Source organism: Odocoileus virginianus, chromosome 15 (assembly GCF_023699985.2).
Source record: "Odocoileus virginianus isolate 20LAN1187 ecotype Illinois chromosome 15, Ovbor_1.2, whole genome shotgun sequence".
Classification (NCBI taxonomy): Eukaryota; Metazoa; Chordata; class Mammalia; order Artiodactyla; family Cervidae; genus Odocoileus; species Odocoileus virginianus.
Window position 1 is genome coordinate 8,745,270 of NC_069688.1, and position 22,673 is coordinate 8,767,942.

At 44.9% G+C, this 22,673-nt stretch overlaps 1 protein-coding gene across 4 annotated transcripts in view; it reads left to right on the forward strand.

The window, feature by feature from the left end:
* Window positions 1–22,673, forward strand: part of ASAP1 (ArfGAP with SH3 domain, ankyrin repeat and PH domain 1) — a 329,862-nt gene that overhangs the window by 266,446 nt on the left and 40,743 nt on the right. For all 4 annotated transcript variants that reach the window (XM_070477002.1, XM_070477000.1, XM_070477003.1 and 1 more), the window contains 6 exons: window positions 4,183–4,283; window positions 5,263–5,332; window positions 13,842–13,929; window positions 16,017–16,065; window positions 19,260–19,423; window positions 21,035–21,168. In XM_070477002.1, the coding sequence (XP_070333103.1) occupies window positions 4,183–4,283; window positions 5,263–5,332; window positions 13,842–13,929; window positions 16,017–16,065; window positions 19,260–19,423; window positions 21,035–21,168 (606 nt within the window). The remainder of the gene's footprint in view (window positions 1–4,182; window positions 4,284–5,262; window positions 5,333–13,841; window positions 13,930–16,016; window positions 16,066–19,259; window positions 19,424–21,034; window positions 21,169–22,673) is intronic.

Here is a 22,673-nt window from a genome sequence, read left to right on the forward strand (position 1 = left end):
GCGTAGTTGCATCTAAGCCTCTCATACATAGGAAATCCATCCACATGATTTATTTTAATTCCACCCCAAATTAATAAATAAGTTTTCATTAACATCACGTCCAGAGTATTTTACAAGTAAAGTTGACTTTTCACAGCATGCCTGTCCCCATTCTCATGGTGTTTATCTTCTCTTATCACAAAATATGTTTAGAAGGTAATGATCTTTAATGACTTTGTTAATATGGAAGAAGACTGTCCACCAGAGAGTTCTCACACTCCAGTTCAGGAAGAGTGCAAAGTAATCTAAAATAAGGACTTGAGAAATTAAAGTCACCCATCAAATTATTCATCCTTCTCACCCCCACCAGCTTCAACCTGACTCCATTAAAGGAAGCTTCAAGAGTTTGAATTCTAAATAGAATCTTTGGATTTTTGGTAGACTCATTTTTTTCCTTGTCACAATTCTTTATTGACTTTTGGCAAATGTTTCGGGAAAATTAGTTATCTTAGGTTTTTATAATAGCCTAACTTTGTAAAAGGACTGTTTGCCTTAATACTATTTTCAGGGTTGAAAATATTTTATTTTTAATGATGATATCCATAAATCGTTCCCCAAATGCCACCTTTTTCTTTGAGTCTGTCTCAGTAACCCATCTTAGTTTGCAAACTATGTATTTTGCTCATCTCTCCTTTCACAGTATCTGGTACGTTGCCTAGCACCCCGATACAACTCAGTAAATATTTAGTAAGATGAAATAAAAAAACTCCTCTGGCCACTCCATTCATACCTTACATTAGAAATTTGAAGCTTCTGTAAATAGAAGTTTAGTTTTAAATTGGATGCCAGAAACATTTATAAGCCATTAAGTCAATGAGGGTGTAATTGCTTGCAGTTTTAGAGGATGTGAGATTCTGCTCCTTCGTAATGCATCTTATACGTTAATAAGGTTTTCTAATAAGAAAGTAAGCTAATTTGTACTGCTAATAGAGAATGGGAAATTGAGCTAAAAAAATACCACCATAGTTTCTCATTCTATAGTTTACATCTCTTGACTCACATCATGGAATTTTCCAAGGTTTGCTTTTTAAGTTTAAGTTTAGTTTTAAATAGCTTGCCTGAATGAGCTTCTCATTTGCATTTCTCTTTCCTCGGTACATGTTGGTTCCCGTTCTGCTGTTAGAGGATTCAGAACCTATTTCATTCCTTCAGATGTGCTTTGTTTAGTTATTGTATGTGTGAGAGTCACTCAGTTGTGTCCGATTCTTTGAGACTCCATGAACTGTAGCCTGCCAGGCTCCTCTGTCCATGAATTCTTCAGACCAGAATATTGGAGTGTGTAGCCTTTCCCTTCTCCAGGTTGTTTTGTTATTAAGTGTTAACAATTCTCCAAGATTTACTTTCTCGAAAAATAGAATCCCCTTTTTGTTTATCTGGAGTGCCGTGCTAAACCATCATTTCTCAATATCATAATCATTTGTGTGACTTTTTTTAGGTCATAAAACTCATTAGTAGTTAGTTTAGGATTGTTGATGCTACTTCTGACTCATCATTTCCTTCCTGCTTGGTTTAATAAAACAGACTTCTGGGGTCAAAGCCTAGGCTTCAGCCACTTTATTCACCTTTAAAAGTCTGATATAAAGCAAAGAACACTCAGTCTGCTTGTTATTCAGAATTTAAAGTTAATTTAGGCTAGTAAAAATACACGTAAGGAATGTCTTAGTAGTAAGTTTATAGAATAGTTTTCATTGATTATTTTTTAATTGATGAATTGATGAATCCTTATTTTTTAAAAAAAATAAATACTTTTACTTTTTAAAATTTGGATCTTTATCTTAAATGTTAACAGGCCAGTTAAGGTGAGAGATGAATAGTTCTAAAGCATTCAGACAGACCTAGGAATTATGTGAGCAGATTAAGAGAAGTTCATTGAAAAGGAGTTCAAGGAAGATAGGTATTCTTTTAATAAGAATCTATATCAAGGAGATTTTAGAGTTTGTTTTTAATGTTGTGGGGAGGTATAGATGTGGCAAAGATACTTGTTAAGTAATTTTCTGTAGTTAAGTAATTTCCCTGGGATTTCACTGGGTTAAGGCAGGAACCCTGTGGGTTTCATTTATCCCAGCCTGTTATGTTTGTCTTACGGCTCAGGTCTCTACCACCTGATCTGATTTTCTGTCCTCGTATTTCTTTACTAGTATTGTGGACACACTGCTGCCTCCTTGAAAAAAATCCCAGGTGTCCCCACTGTTGTATTGGGGGTGTCCCTGAAGGCACTGGAGGAGGCAGACTCTTGCCTGTTTGGTATGTGGTTCTGTCCCTCAGTCACAGCTTCTGAGTCCAAGGCTGTAGACCCTGGTTAAAAGTAAACCTGGAGGGGAATTTTTCAACATTCCTAGGTTCCACCCTTCCCCAGATGATTAAAACTGTCTAATGATACATTTCAGCTGGAAGGCATCTGGCCAGTTAAAGAAATGACTCAGATTAAGAAAACAAGCAGGGACTTTCCTGGTGGTCCAGTGGTTAAGACTCTGCGCTCCCAATGGAGGAGGCATAGGTTCGATCCCTGGTTGGGGAACTAAGATCCCACTTGCCGCATGTCCAACAAATAAACAAACAAAGAAACCAAGCAGAGTTTGCAGCCTCTTTAGTGTGAGTCACCGAGCCCAGTACAGCGTGCCGTCAGCTCTCCGTTACCCACACTGGAGAGCAGGACAGCGTGGGGTCCAAGGGTGAATGTCCAGTTCCGAGACAGGCTGTGTCCCAGCCAGCATCCTCCGCACGTTTGTGGCACCTGGTTTTCAGGGAGCATGCGGGGCATGCTTTTGAACAGTGAACTCAGGGTGTGTGGAATAGCCGTACAGATTTCCCTGCAGCTGTTACTCACATTCACCAAGCACTCACTGTTTGGTCTGGAGGATCTTGAATGCCAGGAAGAGGTCATCCTGGCCGGGAAGGCAGGCCCTGCGCGAGCCGTCAGTAAACAATGGATGCTTCAGCTTCCTGCTTCTTCACCGTCACGTTTCAGGGGTTGCTTCTGAGCTGGTTATTTTTATTAAATACTCTTCACTTCACACAAATTGTAGGAAAACAAAGGATCTTCCTACCATTTGTCGTTTTCTTTGGGCTATCTAAGTAAAGAACGGGGTTTTTTTTTTTACATATACACATGTTGCGGTTTGTCAGCCCTTTAATCTTGGTGAAGTGTGTACTTCCTCTTGCATTCAGCTTTATTTTCCCTCTGTTCTCAAGTGACCTGAAATGAAACTTGATAAAGATGTTTTATTATCCTATCACCCAGAGTTTATCAGGACTCTGAAGTGTGAGTGAGAGAGATACCTGATATTAATTATCTTTACGGTGATGTTTTCTCTGTGTGTTGTAAAAAGTGCTTAACCTATAAACAATAAGACGATCAGTGAAATTAACTATATTTTCAAATGTTCTGCCTTTTTTTCCTCTTGCTTTTGCCCTTCCTGATCGAAGTCTAGGAGAGTAAGTCAATGCGTTTTGTCAGTCCGTGTTGTCCTCCCTCTGTGTCTAAAGCCCCGTGTTCTCATTCTGCAGTCCTTAACGTTTCCACAGTGCAGTCTTTAGAAACGAGGGGAAAGCATTCATGGATGTTAAATCGAGCTTGTGCACATCTGTGTTGTCCTGTCACCACGTCATACACTTTTCCCTGCCACCGAGTCATCTTTTTAAATGAAAAGCATGGGTATAGGTGTATTTTTACAGAGTACTCGTTAGTTGCAAAACAAGAGTTTTATTGCAGTTCTTCATCCTTTTTGTTGGGGGTACTTTAGCAGCAAAGGTGAGGGAGAGGCGGTCTGCCCGGAGGAGGACCTCTCGGGGTGCATGAGCTTCGCCTGGTGCCCACTTCGCTTCCCCTAGCCCTTTCTGCACTCATCTCTGCTGCCAGCGTAGACTAGTTTGAGTCCTAGAATAGCTTGTTGCTGCAGTGTCTCTGAAGTAGAGCTGATTTCCAGACTAGAAATAGGAGATCTGCACCCCAGCCCTCAGCTCAAGCTTCTCTGGCAATTGCTTACCCGCCCAGTTTCCTCTGCTGGTGTATGATCAAGGACCCAGCAACTCTCAAAAGTCCACAATTCTCTTAGCTCCAGGCAAATGCTCCATGGCAGACTAGAGTCAAGGAGTGGAGAATTGTCTCCGGCATGAGTCTAATCCATGGCATCTCCTTTCTAGGATTCCCAGAGCCGGCAAGGAGGCTACAGCATGCACCAGCTTCAGGGTAACAAGGAGTATGGCAGCGAGAAGAAGGGCTACCTGCTGAAGAAGAGCGACGGGTACGTACGCAGCCCGCCCGGGGCCCGTGTGTGCTCAGCATGCTCCCAGGGCTTGGTAACCTAGGGCCCTGCCCCAGCCTCTCAGGAAGGGAGACGCACGTACACGGTCTCCCATGCACCAGCTTCAAACGATGCTTCCCTCAGGTGAGTCTGAGAGTTAACCTGCTCTCTTTAGAAGCAGTGGTAACTGGTCTGTGTCCAAGGTGGCACCTGTGACTTGTCATGTGTGGTTTGAGGAAGGCAGGGACTGTCCCCATGCGTTCAGCAGATACCTTCTGGGAGTCCTACATGCCAGGCACTGTTGTAGACACTGGGGATGTAACTCTGAACCAAAGAAAGTCCCTATCGTTATAGAGCTTACATCCTCACCAGGGAGACAGACAATAAAAAAGGAAATACATTTATACATATATGTATAGAAAATGTATAATGCTGTTTTACAGGTCTAAAATCTTAACTTTTCTAGATGATACCCAAAGTGTCTTAAAACAGCTTGCTTTTTCAACCAACAGTGTGCTTCAAAAATCTGCGTAGGTCAGCACATATGTAGTTGTGTTATTCTTTTTAAACGCCTGAAGGATACCCTGTGGTACGAATGTGACTGTAATCATTTATTTATTCTCCTGCTGTCAGATTTCTGTTGTCTCCCGTTTTCACGACCAACAGTGCTGAGGGCTTCCCTGGCGCCTCAGTGGTTAAGACTCTGTGCTTCCACCGCAGGGGACACAGGTTCAATCCCTGCTCAGGGAGGTTCCACGTGCCGTGAGTGCGGCCAGAGGGGGAAGAAACCCACTGCTGTGGTGCCTCTCTGTGTGTGCCTACTGGTCTGAGTTCCCCTCCAGCTGGGATCGTTAAAGGCAGCCCAGATCCTGGCTTGGGTGGTGTTTGGTTGGGGGCTTTTTGTGATGATGGCCAGGCATGACACCGTGCAGCTGGTGAAGCAGGTGCTGTATCAGGCTGTGTTTGGCTCCATCCTCAGGATCCGGAAAGTGTGGCAGAGAAGGAAGTGCTCCGTCAAGAACGGGATTCTGACCATCTCCCACGCCACAGTAAGTGTGTCCGCTCGTTCCCCACCCTTGTGTCTGTGATGTCTTCTGGCCACGTGGTCCGGAAAGCAAACGCATGATGTAACCGGCCTGACAATCTCCCCCAGAGTGTTTAATGTGTGGGATTCAGTCAGAGGGTCTAGGATACTCCTTCACGAAAGAAGCCTGTCCTTCTCAGTCCTGCCTGGTTCTCTTGTTTCACCAGAACTCAATCAGGTGTTCTTTTACCTTTTTCATCTCATCTTTGGGGAAATATTATTGGTTGTTCTGAAATTTTAACACATCTAGATGCTACCCAAATTATCTCAACAGCTGGCTCCTTCAACCAACAGTATGCTTTAGAAATCTGTGTAACTTCACACATGGGTAGAAAACCTAAAGTTTTCTGAGTCCCAGGTTCACCATTTGCCTGGAGAAAAGCATTGAACTGCCAGAGGTGCTAGTGAGGACTGAATGAGGCTCCGTGCTGTGTGTGGGCCACAGTTAATAGCAGCTGCTATTTGTGTTACCAACTAGTACCAAATAGCAGCTGCTATTTGTGTTACCTCCTCCTCCGATGTCCCTGTAGGTACTGAAATCTATTGACAGGCATCCTGCCCTGCTACAAACGTTGGAAATTTTGAGTCCACCTCTCCTGCCCCAAGAGCAGCCCAGGGGAAGTGGTCTCCCCACCACTGAAGCTCTGACCACTTCCCACTGGTTTGTGTTAACCTGGTCCCTACATTTCATTGGCTTCAGGCCACACTTTTTTACTGCCAGTTACATTGCTTTGTAATCACATAACCTGCCCCCACAGAAAGATCTCTGTGGCCAGTTTTAGCTGGCTTCTCCAGACTTTGCAAACACCTCTGATTCCTTAGAAACAGGTTGAAAATCAGGGCCAGCAGTTTCCTGAAAAAAAAAAAAAAAAAAAAAAAAGCGGAATTCAGTGATCTTTTGAAAAGTGGGTAAAAGAGCTTTTTTCAGTCAGAAAATACAGGGCCTTTGTTTGGGACCCCTCAATTAAGACAGGGGAATCCCTCATGCTGGAAGGGCCCAGTCACTTTGGCAGGTTCTTCTTACCAGGTTGACTTAGGAGAGCGTCAAGTATGTGTTTACATTGGTGAGCTATGGTCTGTTGGCTTGACCACACACTCGCGTTCTGCTCCAGGGATGATTCGTCTCTCCAGCTGACTGTTTTGGAAGAAATCCATTTTCTGTATACCTGCACACAGGTTTCTTCTACAGTTTCACTGCTTCACACATACCTGTGCAAAGACAATTTTTTTTTTTTAAGTTTAATATTCAAAGTAATGCAGCACTTGGGGAATCATGTTCAATGACTCTGCCATCACAGTAATATTGATCATGTCCAGTATCTGCTCAGTGCAGCATGAGGTGTTTTCATTTCAAAACACAATTCTGACAAATCTGTGGCAAATGTTAGCGTAAAGCTGAAGGATAAAAGTGTTTGTTAAGCCACTAGGCTGTTATAAATAAATTTCTGTATCTTTGTATTGTTTGCTTTTACTTTAAATTTTTAGCAAAAGCATTGCAGTATCAATATATAATACAATACAACCAGCTATGCAAGAAAGAAAATATAAGGATTATATGCGAAGTATCACTTGATTGTAATAATCCTGAGAAATTAATTTCGAAAGTTTAAGAAGCTAGTGTCCTGCTTGCCTCTGAGTTCCCAATCCCTGTGCTCTTTCTACTACATAATAGACCTCTCCTCTGATGCCAGCTTTTGTTAAGATACTTTACTCCTCACTTATCAACTAGGATATTAACAGTACCTGCCTTTCAGTGTCATGAGAGTTAGATGATTCATTGAAAGCTTCGTAGAGCCTGGACCACAGTAAGTGTCGCTCAGTCGTGTCTGACTCTTGGTAAGCCCATGGACTGTAGCCCACCAGGCTGTGTTCATGCGATTCTCCAGGCAAGATTACTGGAATGGGTTGCCATTCCCTTCTCCAGGGGATCTTCCCAATCCTGGGATTGAACCCACGTCTCCCACATTTCAGGCAGATTTTTTTTTATCATCTGAATCACCAGGGAAGCCAAGGTCTGGTAAACTTAAATGATTACTCATCTTTGCTGGTGGATCAGTGGTTAAGGCTCCAAGCTTCCAATGCAGGGGGCATGGGTTTGATCCCTGGTCAGGGAACTAACATCCCATGTGCCACATGGTGTGACCAAAAAAAATCCGTTTGTAAAAATCTGATAGGGGTGACATCACCCATCACTGTGGGCCCAGACTGCCATGATTTGAGTCAAAATAACACTAAATCCCTCATAGTAATGCCCAATTCATAGCTACATATAAAGATTAAATGAGTTCATTGACTACGGGTAATGAGAACACAATGTGGGTTGGAAGCAGTGCTCAATAAATGTCAGCTATCACTATTGCTGTTACTATCACCTTCTTCCTTCACCTGTTATTGGAATTTCTTTGTACTGTTGTTTCTGCCTTGAGGGACTTGATGAAGTTCATCCGGAGCACCTGTCCTCTCATAGGAATCGAGTTTCTTCCTGTTAGGAGTGGAGAACACTTCTGGCACCTCCAGGCGTCACACTAGAGCTAGAATTTGATTCTCTCTCCCTGTCCTTGGGCTCTTTAGACCCACAGACATTTTCCAGGGAATCTTGTTCTCCATCTTGTCCAGAGTCTGGAAGATAACATTCGGCTTCAGGACTTTAACAGATGCACTGAAACCCCGCTTGCAGCAGGCTGCTCCCTGCCTTGCAGTGTGTTCAATAACCTGGCTTCTGTGATTGGCCTCTATTGGGGCTCACCTGGACTCTGCCCAGTTCCACATCTTTGTCCATGTCGTCACTACAAGAAGAGACCACTTTCCTCTCCCCCAAGAGATCAGACGCAGCACTGTGAATTATAAAGGACAAACTCTGGAGCTGATTAGACCTGGGCTCGAACTCCAGAAACAACTGTAGGACCTTGGATAAGTTACTCAGGCCTTTGGAGCCTCCATTTTCTCTGATGTCAGGTTGTGTAATTTGCTTATTAAGGTATCTTACTCCCTTGTAGCTTCCCAGGTGGTTCAGCGGTAAAGAATCCACCTGCCGATGCAGGAGATCAGGTTTAGATGCTCAATAAATGAAAACCGCTACCTCGCCCCCAAAGAAACCAAAATACTTTGCAAAAGCCAGAAGTTTTAATGTACTAAAATATTGGAGATAAGATCTCTCTTCAGTGGTAGGTGTTCAGCGCATGCCTAACTTCTTACCCGGGAGTTGTATGGTTGTTGATGGTGTACCAAACATATGTCTTCCTCTAAGGCATGGTAGGTGTCTAAATAAATATTAAACAAAAAGTTGAAATGAGTGTAAGGATCTAAACAGCTGTGTTAGCAAGCATTTACCTAGGAAATGAAGAGAACTTTATTATTTTATTTTTACCTCTTTCTACCCAGCAGCCTGAGCCTGGCTGGGTCAGCCTTATTTCCCAAGTAATTAATGATGTTCACTTCTTGTTTGTGTGGTGAGCAATCCAGCAGGATGATGGGGGGAAATAATTTCATTTCTGGATACTAATTCCAGTAGCAGCTGTTTTCTGCTAACAGAAATACGCCTGCGCTAACGACTTCACACTTCCAGCAAAAACACTTCAGCACGGTGCATGCCGAGCTGTCTGTGGACAAATGTGTGGTGTTTGTTTTCTTTCAGGAGATGCAGGAACGTTCATCAGAATCGATTCATTCTGTTTCTGCACACATTTGTGATGATTTTCCTAGCTGAAGCGCATCTTCTGTTCAGGGTGGCAGAGCATTGATGTCAGAGGAGTGATGTCTTCATCACTTCTGTGCAGGGAACATGTCCAGAACTTACCGAGTAGAAACATGTTCAGAATCCTTCAAGTACCTTTGCCATGTTGGCACATGTGTGTATGTGTGTGCATGTGTGTGTATGCACATACATATGTAAAAATGAACACTTATGCGAATAATGTTAACTGGAAAAAAGCAGTTTGCAAAACAATATGTACAAATTGAACTAACCCATGTTTTTCTAAAAACAGACATTTCACACACACACACATATCTTGTTAAAAATCAAGTATTAGCCATGACTGTCCCTGGATATAAGTAGGATTAACAAGTAATGTTCAGGTTCCGCTTTGCACTATCTCTGTCTCCTAGTGTTTCTTCCAGGAATATGCGTTCTTTTAAGGAACAGTAAAACCTATCAAAGGACAAGCCTCAAAGTTTTTCAGGGAACAGAGCTGAAACAGCCTTCATTTTTGAAACACATCGTAAGGATGTTTGGGTGGGGGGTACTTGGAGCTTTTTAAACATGCTGTTCAGAGCCTACAGGGGTGGCCGACCCCCCTCTTCCACTCATCCTTCAAATGCGGGGCCTGGGAGAGCCACCTGCTAACATACAGGTGTCTTTGGGAATCGTTGAAAAGTCTCTTTCAGCAGTATCTTGAGTCCCCAGCACTCAGCATCACGACCATCACTTTGATTCAGGCCCTGTCATCGCTCACCAGTCTTACTCTCTAGACTTCTCCCCCAGCCGTCTCCCTAGACGTCGGTGGGCTGGTCGGGCTGGTCGGTTCTGGGAGGCGGTCCCATCAGTGTAACTGCCGCGCCCCCGGGGTGGGGCGCAAGTCTACGCCATCCGCAGGGCCCTCTGTGTTTCCTTCTGTATCGCCTGCTGCCTCGTCCCTCTCACTCCCAGGGGCCTCACCCGCGCCTCCCCTGCCTCCGTCCTCGCCCAGGGACGAGGCTGCCCCTGGAGCCTCGCGGAAGTCCCGATGCCCTCCTGAGCTCAGGCTCTGGGCACCGGGCGTGTCCTCGGTCCTTGGTCGGATCTGTCTCCCGTATCTGCTGTGTGGCAGAGACCGCCTGCCCTTCGTATGTGCTTAGATGGGGTAGAGGCTTCTGCTGTATCTTGTCAAACGCATTAAGTGAAGAGGTGTTTCAAATAGGCTTCTAAAATTTCTCTTTGCATCGATTATGAAATTCAAATGACCTGAGAAGATACCAGAATAGAAGTTCGTATTTGGCACCTTTGTTCTGTTTATTTCTAGCCCTTACTCTTCTCAGAGGAGGTGTTCTCGTGGGCTGCGGCTTTGGGCTGCCCCCGGGGCGGGGGCGGGGGCACGTGGCTGGATCCCTGGCTGTCCTTCCCGCGGAAGGGGGGGTGAATGCCAGGCTCTGTGCCGCTGCTTTACCGGGAGATTTTAGGGACGTCACTTAAGCTTTCTGTGCCTCTGTTTCTTAGTCAGTTCAGTTGCTCAATTGTGTCCAACTCTTTGCAACCCCGTGAACCGCAGCACGCCGGGCCTCCCTGTCCATCACTAGCTCCCGGAATTAAAAATAGTTCCCTCGCAGGTCGGTACATGAGTTAGGTGTGTGTAAGGCTGAGAAATGCGTTCATTCATTTGGTGAATATTTATTGAGTGCTTGCTGCAGGCCAGACATATTTTAGTGAACAAATCAGAAAGATGTGTGCTCTTTGTGGGAAGAAAGACAGGCGGTAAAGGGGAGTGAGGAGAGCCTGGAAGGCAGTACTGCAGAGTGTGAAGGGGTAGGAAGTCCAGGGAGGGGGGTCAGGCCAGGACCACCCCTCCGGGGACTTGCTGGCCGGAGGGGCTGGAGCCCAGAGGTGTAGGTGGGAGGCCAGTGCCGCTCGCCGCCAGCAGGGGGAGCCGCAGGCCAAGTGGCAGGAGCCGAAATCAGGAGCCTGAAGGTGGTCCATGGGGGTCCTGACCCAGGGAGGCTTTTATTCCAAGCGTGGTAGGAATCATCAACGGTGAGGACTCAACAAATACACATTTCCTTTGTGTCCTTTGTGGTTTTTTTTTTTCTTCTTTCCTTTAACATAAACAGTATGAAAGCATTTCCTAAACTGTCCAACAACGATGTAGCCCAGGGCAGGTCATTTAGTCTGTGGTTTCAGTCTGCTGAACTGACAGGAGAGACTATACCTTCCCTAATAAGTATAGCTGTACATTAGTGCTAAAGATCTAGAAAGGACTTTGAAATTTGAGAAAGTTCTACAAACCTGGAGTTCCAGTGATGACTGTCACGATTCCAAGCCTTCTGGTCCCTTGGTCCATAGACTGTGGTTCAGCATCTCACTCCATTTCCTGGTGTTCCTGGGCTCATGACTGGCCACGTCAGCTGCTTCAGCTGTCAAAAATTGTGTTCTCTGCTCTCCAGATTCACCTTTGGAGTGGTAGATCATTTGTCCCACTAGCACTTAGAGGAAGAACACTGCAGGCATGACATGTCTGTCAACTGAAGTTCATGTTGACTTGGCAGGTGTCAGTTCAGCAGACTGGACAGGCTTCCCCGGGAATAAGGATCACGTGTCATTTTGTCATCGAAGTTGTGGGTCAGTCATGGAATGACGTAAACTGCACAAAACCCTCATCATCAGAAGCTTCCAGATAAAAACTTTGAGGTAGCCCATGCTTTGAAATGAGAGAAGAATGGTGCTGTTTAATTTTCCAGAATCAGTTGACACTTAACTGAGTATGTTTTCCTTTTTAAAAATTTTGTCTGTGTTACTTGGTTGTGTCTGCTGGTGAGGTGGTTCATAAACAGTAGAGTCACGAAGATTTCGGAAGGAGAAAGAAACCTAGTTAACCCTCTGCCACGTTCAAATATGAATGGTGTCTCAAAAATTCTTAAGGTCTTTGAAGAGCTTTCTCTACTTAGGTTAAGAAACTTGAAACCCCTTATTATGCATAATCAAAGTATGCCTGGGAAGTTCTTCCTCATGTCTGGCTCAGACCTTCTACAATTGGAGGGTATTTCTCCTTCATCTGTACAAATGGAAAACAGCTGCCCGACCTTCCCCAGTGACAGCCCTTCATGCCCCAGCCTCTTTGCTCCAACTAAATGAATGATGCCTTTAAACCCGCTTCAAAGTTCCGTTTTCCACTCCTTTAATCATCCCTTGATCTTCCCTAAGCTTTTCTGTATCCTCCTTCAGAATGTGGATGCCACATTGGAATGTGGTATTCTGCAGTCTCACCATTAACTGGGCTCACTACCTTTTCAGCCTGTCAGATGTCTTTGTCATTCATACGGGAAATCGAGTGATTTTACCAACACGCAAAAGGATGAAGACTAACGATTCCTTTTACGGTGGACCCAGCCAAAGTTTGTGGTTGTAGCCACCGGTTTTGGAGACTTGAGGCCTTTAGCAACCCAAACCCCAGGTCTGTTCTAAGAAAAATTTGCAGACCCACAACCTTCTTGCCTCCCTATTTTGGGTTTGGCAGTCAGTCTAGTACAGGGTACTGTTTCTTCTTAGGCAAAACCGTCCTGTACAGGACTTGACATCTGGTTTCCAAGCCTAAGTCACATGTGCGTGCAAAGAACATGAAATCCCTGGGTTGTCTTTCTCACTTCCTCCCCAGAGAGAGCTTGCTTTGGAACAGATAAACTCAGGACAAAGGGTATCTAATATCCTTTCTGTGTCTAGTATCCTTGAAACCACAGGGGAAGATCTCAGAAGCTGTTGAAACGGAAATTAAGTGTCCGGTGGCCATTATTGAGAATGAGAGGCACAGTGTGCGTCTGAAGTGTTTTTGCTCATAATACGCCACCGAGGGACCCCCTTTCTACTTCCTCCCCCTCTATTTTCCCTAAAGACTCAAGTTGGTTGGGTGGTCGTGCTCCTGGCATGGAGGTTGTCAGCATGATGACTGCCAGCTGGGGTGGGTTTGCAGGCCTGACTTTTGCAGGCTTCTCTTGAAGCACAGCCCAGCTTGAGCACTCAGGCCCTTCACCCCTTGGTCAGCTTCTTCCAGAAACTGGCATTCAGCATTGACCTGCATGTGGCCAAGGACGGACGCGGGCAGGAGGGCCAGAAGGAGCTTTGAGCACAGTCATAATGTGGCGAGACTCCTTTAAGGCAAAGCCTACATTAGCATGACTGTCTAGACGCTACAGTCTGTGTGAATTATTAATATATGCGTAACCAAAAGACTGGGAAGTGCTAGGGAATCTTCATTATATTTTCCTTTTTCCAGATTTTGGGGTTGGTTAAGCAATGTCTTATGGGTGGTAACTGTCCTTGTACTTTTGGGGAGAAGTAATGTGAATTTTGTGTGGCAACTAAAATTTGTGGCTACCTGAGACATGGGATTTGCAGTGACTGATTACTGGGGTCGTTTTGAGTGGATAAAGAAACTACACTCAGCTGTGTTTCACAGGAAATGATTAAAGTGTCAACTCTTTGCACTTGTGTATGTGTGGATTCCAGAAAGTCGTAGTCCCGTGGGTCATACCCACTGGTCATTGAAAGTGAGATGAATTATCTTGGTTCCATCCTCATTAACCACTGGGACACTTATGCACAGTTAAAAGACATTGAGTAGGCCACCTCACTTTTTTTTTCCTCTTGTTTAATGAGATTAAGTATTCCAGTAGGGTGAATTAGACCTTATCGGATGTATGGTGAACCCACCCTCCTGGCCCACGGGGCTGGGCCGGTGGGGGCGGCAATCAGTGTTGCATTTAACTCCTCTGTTTTCTGTCATGTCCAGTCCAACAGGCAACCAGCCAAGCTGAACCTTCTCACCTGCCAGGTGAAACCAAATGCCGAGGATAAGAAGTCTTTTGACCTGATATCACGTGAGTCCTTTTTCTCCCGAGTTGGTTGCTGTGGATCCTGCCGCCTGCCCATTCCCGTTCTTTGGGTCGGAAGCCACGTTTCCCAGGCAGGGCTCCTTGAGAGGAGGTGTATCCTGCACACACCACTCTGGGAGGAGCCTGGGTCTCTCTACACAGAACTCACCTGAGGTAGGAAGGCACAAGCGATCCGCAGTGGAGGAAAGTCTAGATTTGTACAGTAAACCAGGCCAGTTCTTGACCAGGAGCTTTATCTCCTGGGAGGGATTTCCCTGAGCACATTCCCATTTCTCTCCCACATCTGCTGAATCAATCTTTGATGTGATGCCCAAACATAGGTATCTTTTAAGAAGTCCCTGGATGACTCTGATGTGTACCTGTGGTTAAGAAGCACAGACAGGGGACTTCCCTGGTGGTTCAGCGGTTAAGATTCTACACTTCCAAATTACAGGGGTGCAGGTTCAATCCCTAGTTGGGGAACTAAGATCACACATGCTGTGCAGCGCCACCAAAAAATAAAAAAAAAAAAAAAAAAAAACCAGAAGCACCGACATGGACTTGACAGTGAAATATGCCACTATCTCTGCCCAGCTCCAGAGTTTACCCCTGCAGAGTCAAGCTCTGAAAGAAACAGTCATTTCCCTGCTTCCAAGACCTGCCTTCTGGCGTCATAAATCAATGACCCTGCGCTGTCACTGTCCTCCATGGGTCAGAGTGTGCTCTTGGCCCAAGCTCCCCTTCAGCTGATAACCTGTGTCCTCATAGTCTTAAGAGTGAGGGGAGAGTGTTTCCTCTTTCATGGGTCCCACTGGAACTCCAGTACTTTGGCCACCTGATGCCAAGAGCTGACTCACTGGAAAAGACCCTGATGCTGGGAAAGACTGAGGGCAGGAGAAGGGGGCAGCAGAGAATGAGATGGTTGGATGGCATCACCGACTCAATGGACATGAGTTTGAGTAAGCTCCGGGAAATAGTGAAGGACAGGGAAGCCTGGCGTGCTGCAGCCCACGGGGTCGTGGAGTCAGACACGACTTAGTGACTCCAACCGCAATATGTGCCAGGTGCTTCATGTCCATTATGGGTAATCCTCCCAAAAGCCTTGTCATTTTCCTATTTCACAGAAGAAACTGAGACTCGGGAAGGTCCAGTGACTTAACATAAAGTCTCAGCAGTAAAGCAGGGATTCAGCCTGGGTGCTTGGGTTCCAGCACCTGTGTTGTGTCCTCGGGCACACGCACCACCTCTTCTCGCAGGGGGCGGGGGGCGCCTGGCCTGGAGCAGTCACGGAGTGAGTGACTGTCTACAAAGTGAAGCGGGTAAGACAGTGGTAGTTGGACCTCAGTGTCTGGAAGCATCCGAGTAAATCCCACATTCTAAGGAAGAGTTTCCTTCATGCACACCTGCCCACACTGCCCAGGTCCAGCCTCCCCCCTCCTTATGATGTGGGTCACACCTTGGAGGATGACCGTCCAGCAGGGCTTGAACCCTCCCTTCCTGAAGCCTGATTTAACCAGAGAGCAACCTTGGGCAGGACTCATCTGATTGTCAGGGCTGCCCTGTGATTTATGAATTCTTACAAAAAGAAATTCTTTAAAAAGAAAAACCAGTGAAAGGCAAATTGGAAAGTGAAATATTAATACTATGGCAGCTAGCACTCTCCGATTTCTCAGTAAAGTCTACTTGAGGGACTTCCCCAGAAGTCCAGTGGTTAAGACTCCACACGTCCAATGCAGGGGGTGCAGGTTTGATCCCAGGTAGGGGAACTAAGATCCCACATGACGGGTGGCACGGCCAAAAAGAAAAGGATCTACTTGACCAGGTAGGACCCGTCCCCCTTCCCACTTGTTTTTCAAAAGAAATGCTTAGGCACTGATGTGGTGTTTGCAGCTATCTTGTTGTATTCCTGTTTCTCTTCAGAAAAGCAGTATTGACAAAGTGAATCGTGTAACTGCTAAAAGAGAAGGGTGCAAAAATAATATCAGAATCCTACTTTTAATGTGTTCTCCCCAGGAACTTTTAAAATCTGTATTAATACCTGAAGCACTCTGCTTTCTAAGATTTTTCTTTTTTTTCTCTTTTTTGTATTTCAGATAACAGGACATATCACTTTCAGGCAGAAGATGAGCAGGATTACGTAGCGTAAGTAGTTTTGAAATTACGGCACAATGCCTTAAACTGAAAAAAGCACCTCTCTCTCCTGTATAGTATACTTAAAAGTTTTTATTACTAAGAACCCGTCCTGGTGGGTTTCCCCTGCTTAGCTGTCAGCCCTGGGCTTTCCCGTGGGTCTCTTCTTTTAGTCTGGGATGCTCCGTCAACTCAGGCGCCCCCTTAAAGGTTCTGCTCAAGCCTCGCCGCCCAAGGGGTTTTGCTCCCTCCCCACAGGCCTCTTCACACCCCTCTGGGTCCCTTGGTTCAGTCCCAGCCCTCTGGAGACTGGAGCTTCTGCGGACGAGGACTGCACCTTCTTCATTTCTAGTCCCGCCATCTGCACTTGGGAGGGCTTTACTCAGCACTGGAGTAATTCATGTTTGGGGGAGTGGCTCCCTTTGGGATTCTCTCTGGGTGCCAGCGGTGGTGATGGGAGACTTGATTTTGATGGAGGAAATTCTGGTCTCCTTCAAAGAGAGATGTTCACTTTTCTCCAAGTCACACAGAGTAAGTTCCTCTGCCTCATTGAGCTGTTGTCTCATGTGAAAGCGTCCAGTGAATTGAACAGAGAAATCATTTCTCGGCCCACCAAGGAAGGAGGCAGGTACAGCTGAAGAGCAGCTGAGTGTTTGAGGTCAGGCAGACTTGACTTCCAGTCCACAGCCTGCCTGTTAGTGGCTTTTGGACCTTGGTAAGGTCATCCCACCTCAGCCTTGTCCGTGAGAGGGTTACAGGCCTTGCTTGCAGAATTTTGAGACTTGAGATGAAATGTGCGATGGTGGTGGTGGTTTGGTCACTAAGTCGTGTCCGACTCATTGCTGACCCCATGAATGGTAGCCCACCAGGCTCCTCTGTCCGTGGGATTTTCCAGGCAAGAATACGGGATTGCCGTTTTCCTAAAGCCTCTCATACAGTGCCAATTTTTTTTACTCCTATAAACTCAAAGAGGCTTTTAAAGTATTAAAACACAATTATGCACTATTTTATTTCTTAATACTTTTTTTATGTGCCTGTTACTTTAAAACAATTTTAAAGGTTTTTAAAGAATTTTCAGAAATAGTTGCTTTGATTCTCAACCCTTCTGAAATATAGCTACCACATTTGCATTATTCTTCCAGAAAATGAATTGTCCGTTAAATGTATATTTTTGGATCATCATGACAAACTTTTTTATTTCTTCAATTGTCCTGAGTTCTCAAGTAAAGGGGCAAATGTGGCATAACAGGAGGAACTCTGAAAAAAGGGGGTCAGCAGAGCTGTTTTCTCATCCCAGCCTGACGTCAGTCCCACTATAGGGCTCTGGGCAAGTCACTGAATCTCTCTAGGCCTTTGTCTCTTTAAAGCATTGTCAACCCTAACTCAGGCTTATTTGGAGGATTATATTTCAAACATTATAAGTACTTGGTACATAGTAGATACTGGTAATATCAGATAGCCAAAATATCAAAATGCCTAAGGAAAGAAATACAGAGACTGCAGTCAAGTGAAAACTCTGGCATTATCAACACTACTGCTAGTAAAATGCACAGTGACCTGCCCTATGGAACCTAGATCCTTACATTGTTTTTAACAGAATAATTTCTAGTTTCTCACTTTCTACATGATGGAAAAAGTATTTTTTAACTTACAAGGTAGTAATTGCCTACCCCATCCCTGGACTATTGGTTTTGTCTGAACAGTTGGGTTTTCTGCATCACAGAGGAAAAGCTGAGCTACACAATCTTGTTTCTCAGGACATGGTGAGGGTGAGCACCACCTAGAGTCAAAGTTGTAACTTGCAGTTCACCTACACCAGTTGATTTGGTTTTTATTTCTCACTGCTCTGTTACTTATTCCAAACCTCTTGTAGACAGGCTTTGTTTCAAGTGCACACATCCTTCAAGACATAGTTCTGGATCTCTGTATTCTTTATCGAGAGTGGTTATTAGCTGTCTGTGCAATAGGTGAGAAGTGACTATAGTTTAGAAATGGTTTTCATTTTCTTCCAAAAAAAAAATTTAATTGGGCTTTTTTCCCTCTCATTCCTGAAAGAAATACAACTCATTATAGATTTGGACAATTACTGAAAAGTACAGAGTGAAAGCATTCCATCTGTTTTTTTCCTACAGAAAATCACTCAAGAGGCATCCAGTATTAATATTTTGGTGAATTTTTTTCTTGCCTTTTCCCCACAAAATATATAATTCATGAATACATTTAAATTTGAGATTATATAAATTTTTTTTCCTGTTTATTTCACAAAGCATTATATTGCAAGCATTTCCCCAGTGTCATCCAAAAATTAGTTGGAAACTTAAATTTCAGTACTTGAGTAACTAGTCCACTTTGGTTATTTCATACTCTGCTAATCAACCTCTGTTGTGTATTTAGGCTGTTTTATGCATAGACTGGTAGCGAAGAGTTATTTTGTTGGGTCCATATTATGGTTGTGCTGTATGTATATTTTAATAGCTTGCACTTTTCATTTCATATAACAAACATCAGCATGTTTCCATGTTAATGTACCTTTTTTGTAAGCATAAATTTTCATGGAAAATGAACTATCCCTTCATTTTCACTTTTAAGTGCCCCCGCTGATACGGACTTCCAAAAAACAATGCCTTTTGCTAAGCCCTCTTTCCTGCCTCCTGTTCCTTTCTCACCTGTTCTTTCTCATCCTTTCACTGGGTTGATCCCACGCTGAGTCCTCTTCCTCCCTTTATTCTGGCTGCAGGTAAATACAGGTATCTCCTGGGCTTCCCAGGTGGTGTTAGTGGTAAAGAATCTCCCTGCCAACACAGGAAGTACAAGAGATGCATCAGGAAGATCCCCTGGAGAAGGAAATGACAACCCACTCCAGTATTCTTGCCTGGAAAATCCCATGGACAGAGGAGCCTGGTGGGCTACTGTCCACGGGGTCTCAGAGAGCCAGACCTGACTGAGCACACACACACGCGTGTCACACAAGCCCCTGGTCACTGATGTTCACCATCTCATCTCGCCTTGCACCCCCGTCTCCTGTGTGTTGTTTTCCAATCTCTGACTTTTTTCCCAGGTTTAATTTCTTTATTTTCCCTTCTGTTACTGCTCGAGGGGCTATCTTTTACAAGTTCTAGATGAAAATACAAGGTTTTCTTGCAGGGGAAGGAGAATGCAGTGGCCAGCCAGGCGCTTACACCTCCTTCTCCTGTTTCTGACGGCAGGTGGATCTCGGTGCTGACGAACAGCAAAGAGGAGGCGCTCACCATGGCCTTCCGGGGGGAGCAGAGCACAGGGGAGAACAGCCTGGAGGACCTGACGAAAGCCATCATCGAGGATGTGCAGCGGCTCCCGGGCAACGACGTCTGCTGCGACTGCGGCTCTGCAGGTATTCTTGCTCGGGGTGTAAGTGAGCAAGCCGTTTGATCGCCTTGTCTCTTTACGGACAGATACATGCCCAGCACGTATTCCCAACTTGAATGGTTCCCACCTCCGAGAGCGGTCACCCTTGCTGTTTGCTCCATCTGGGACATTCCCACCACCTTAAATAGCACCTGCCAAAATGCCCCCTGTCCTGGAAGGTCCAGTTGGATAAGCGTTACGGACGGAAAGGGGAGACCACTGGACGTGGAGTCCGTCACCCTGGGTTCGAATCACCAGCCCGCTCCTCAGAGTCTAGACCACCTCCTGCCAGGTCCCCAACTAGTCTGATCTGCAGTTTCCTCGTCTGAAAAGCAGGATGATGAACTTCAGCTGTTACGAGGCTGCAATGGAATGGTGTCTCTGAAATCAGCTGGCACACGATGCCTTTTTTTCCTTCCTTTCTGTTCCATAAAACCTCCCCAACCTTCTATCACATGGGTATCACCTTCCTCCAGATTTCTGTGCTCAGATGGCATCTGTGTTGTTTCCATATTGACCCTGCGTGCATGCTTAGTCACTCAGTCGTGTCCAACTCTTTGCGACCCTGTGAACTGTAGCCCACCAAGCTTCTTGTCCATGGGATTCTCCAGGCAAGAATACTGGAGTGGGTTGCCATGTCCTCCTCCAGGGATCTTCCTGACCCAGGGATCAAACTCACATCTCTTATGTCTCCTGCATCAGTAGGTGGGTTCTTTACCACTAGCGACACCTGGAAAGCATATTGACACTAGCTAACATTTATCCAGTGCTTACATTATAGTAAGGATTGTGGCAGTTGTTTTGCTGGTCTCATTCAGTCCTCACAGGAGGTCTCTGAGCAGGATAACTGATGTTACCCCATTTCACAGATGACAAAACTGAGGGACTGGAGAACTTGAATGACTCGCCTGGAGTCACACATCTGGTAGGGCTCAGAACATCAGCCTGCAAACCCATTCTTAAGCATTATGGCAGACTTTTTAGATCGTTTTACTAGTGCAAATGGGCTCTTCTATGCAACGGGCCATAGCCCCTCAGAGGCAGGCCTCAGGTTTTCTTCTTGTGTGCACGTGTGTGACACTGCCTCACACAGGGTCAGGACGGCAGGGGAGCAGTAAATAGAAGCTGCCACAGACAGAGAAGCCTGAAGATTTGGGTCACAGAAACATTCGCTCCACTGTTCTAGGGTACTTGGGGGTTGCAGGAGACGCTGTCTTATACCAAGAGGTGCTTGCGAAGAAGCCATACCCAGGGTAACAGGTCAAGGCGAGTTAACCAAGTGTGAAGGTTAACGATGGCCGTAGAACCCAGTCCCTTGTGAGCTGTACTGAGAAGTCCTTTATCAGGGTGTTTCATAGGCCTCACATTTTCACAAAAACAAAGCACTGAATTTTGTTTTCAGCTCAGTATTGAAGAGATATTTTTCAAATTTGTCTTAAGAAAAATTTGCTCTCTGACAAGCTGTTAGTTTTAAAAATAGCTGCTACCTTCCATCTAAATCTTTCCCTTATAAATTTTAAAAATTTTACTACTGTTGTAGCTTCCTCTGTAACTGCACACAAAATTAGATGTCATGTCTTCTAAATCCCTTCTACAGAACCCACCTGGCTGTCCACCAACTTGGGTATCTTGACCTGTATAGAATGTTCCGGCATCCATAGAGAAATGGGGGTTCATATTTCTCGCATCCAGTCTTTGGAACTAGACAAATTAGGAACTTCTGAACTCTTGGTAAGTAACGACCTGTCATGAATACATTTAATATTTTGCTTTGGGGTGTTTTGGTTTCTGCTGAGTACAAAGAATTCTAATTCCTGAGTTCAGTGAGTTTGCATAGATATTTAAAATGTAAATTTTGAGGTATGTAACACTGACTGTTTCTGTTTCCTGAAGAACTGGCGAATCATGCATTTCTATAATTAGCTTGACAAAAACCAGCTCTTTTCTTCCGGGATAGAAAGTTTCAAAGTTGGGTTTTTTTTCTTTTAGAATTAATATTTATATGATGCACTATCATAACAGTAAAGGGAGTTAGATATCAAACTCATGTGTTCAGTTTATCTAGTGGCTTACATTTTTAAAAAATAATGGCTAAAGAGTTTTTCTCTCTTTTTTTTCTGTTTGTAAAAGAGTACACATGAATTAGGAGTGGCCTATTAGCCACTGTCATAAACCCACTCCTTAATCCATAACTTCTTCAGGTAGTCAGAAAAAAATTGTATGCAGTTGTGGTGCTCAGCTTTGTGGTACAGAAAGGACACCCTCATCAGGTCCAAGTTAAATTGGTCCCACAGTTCACCAAATAATAGGGGAGGCGCATTCAGCGTCTCCTATAATGCCTTATGGTCATCAGCCCCGTCTTGCCTAATTGGAACCTGGTACCTATGAGAGGATCTTTATACTAAGGTTGCAAGGGTTTGAAGCGAAACAGGACCTCTTCTCCTCGGACAGGAGAGACTCTTGAGCAGAACCTGAGGGAGCCTGGGGCCCAGAAAACCTGGTCTAAGCATTCATTAAGCAGTGGTGGTCTGTCTTGTGTTGCATGAGCCCCTTGATTTAGAAAATATGGTACTTATTCACGGCTCCCTATTCACTTCAGCATTTTAGAGAAGAGACTCAGACCTAATACCTGCAACATTCTTTAATATGAAGGGGTGTCAGTGCCTCTCCTTGACTTGGGTAAATGAAACCCAGTTTGACAGTTTGAAATAGGAAGAGTCCAAATCCTAAACACTTAAATACGGTAAACCCCAGAGACCTGATCGCGTGGATGTTTCTTCTCATCGATCCCCAGGATCCGAGTGACAGAATGACCAAATTTGTCCTGAAGAACACAGTTTCTTGGAAGGGTCGTGAAAAGTCAAAGTGTTAGTTGCTCAGTCGTGTCCGCCTCTTTGTGACCCCATGGACTGTAGCCTATCAGACTCCTCTGTCCATGGGAATTCTCCAGGCAGGAGTACTGGAGTGGTAGGGATTCCCATCTCCAGGGGATCTTCCTGGCTCAGGGATCAAACCTGGGTCTCTTGCATTGCAGGCAGACGCCACCAGGGAAGCCCAAGAGACTGATTGTGTGAATGTTTCTTTGCATCGATCCCTAAATTATCTGAATGACCAGAAGCCCTTTGGGACAAATTTTCTTGGAATGGTCTTGAACCTAGAAGCAAAATTTTTCCTGAGGCCTCTTCATTTCCTGTAGCATCTTACTTTGTACCCCAAATATAAAGAAATCCTACACT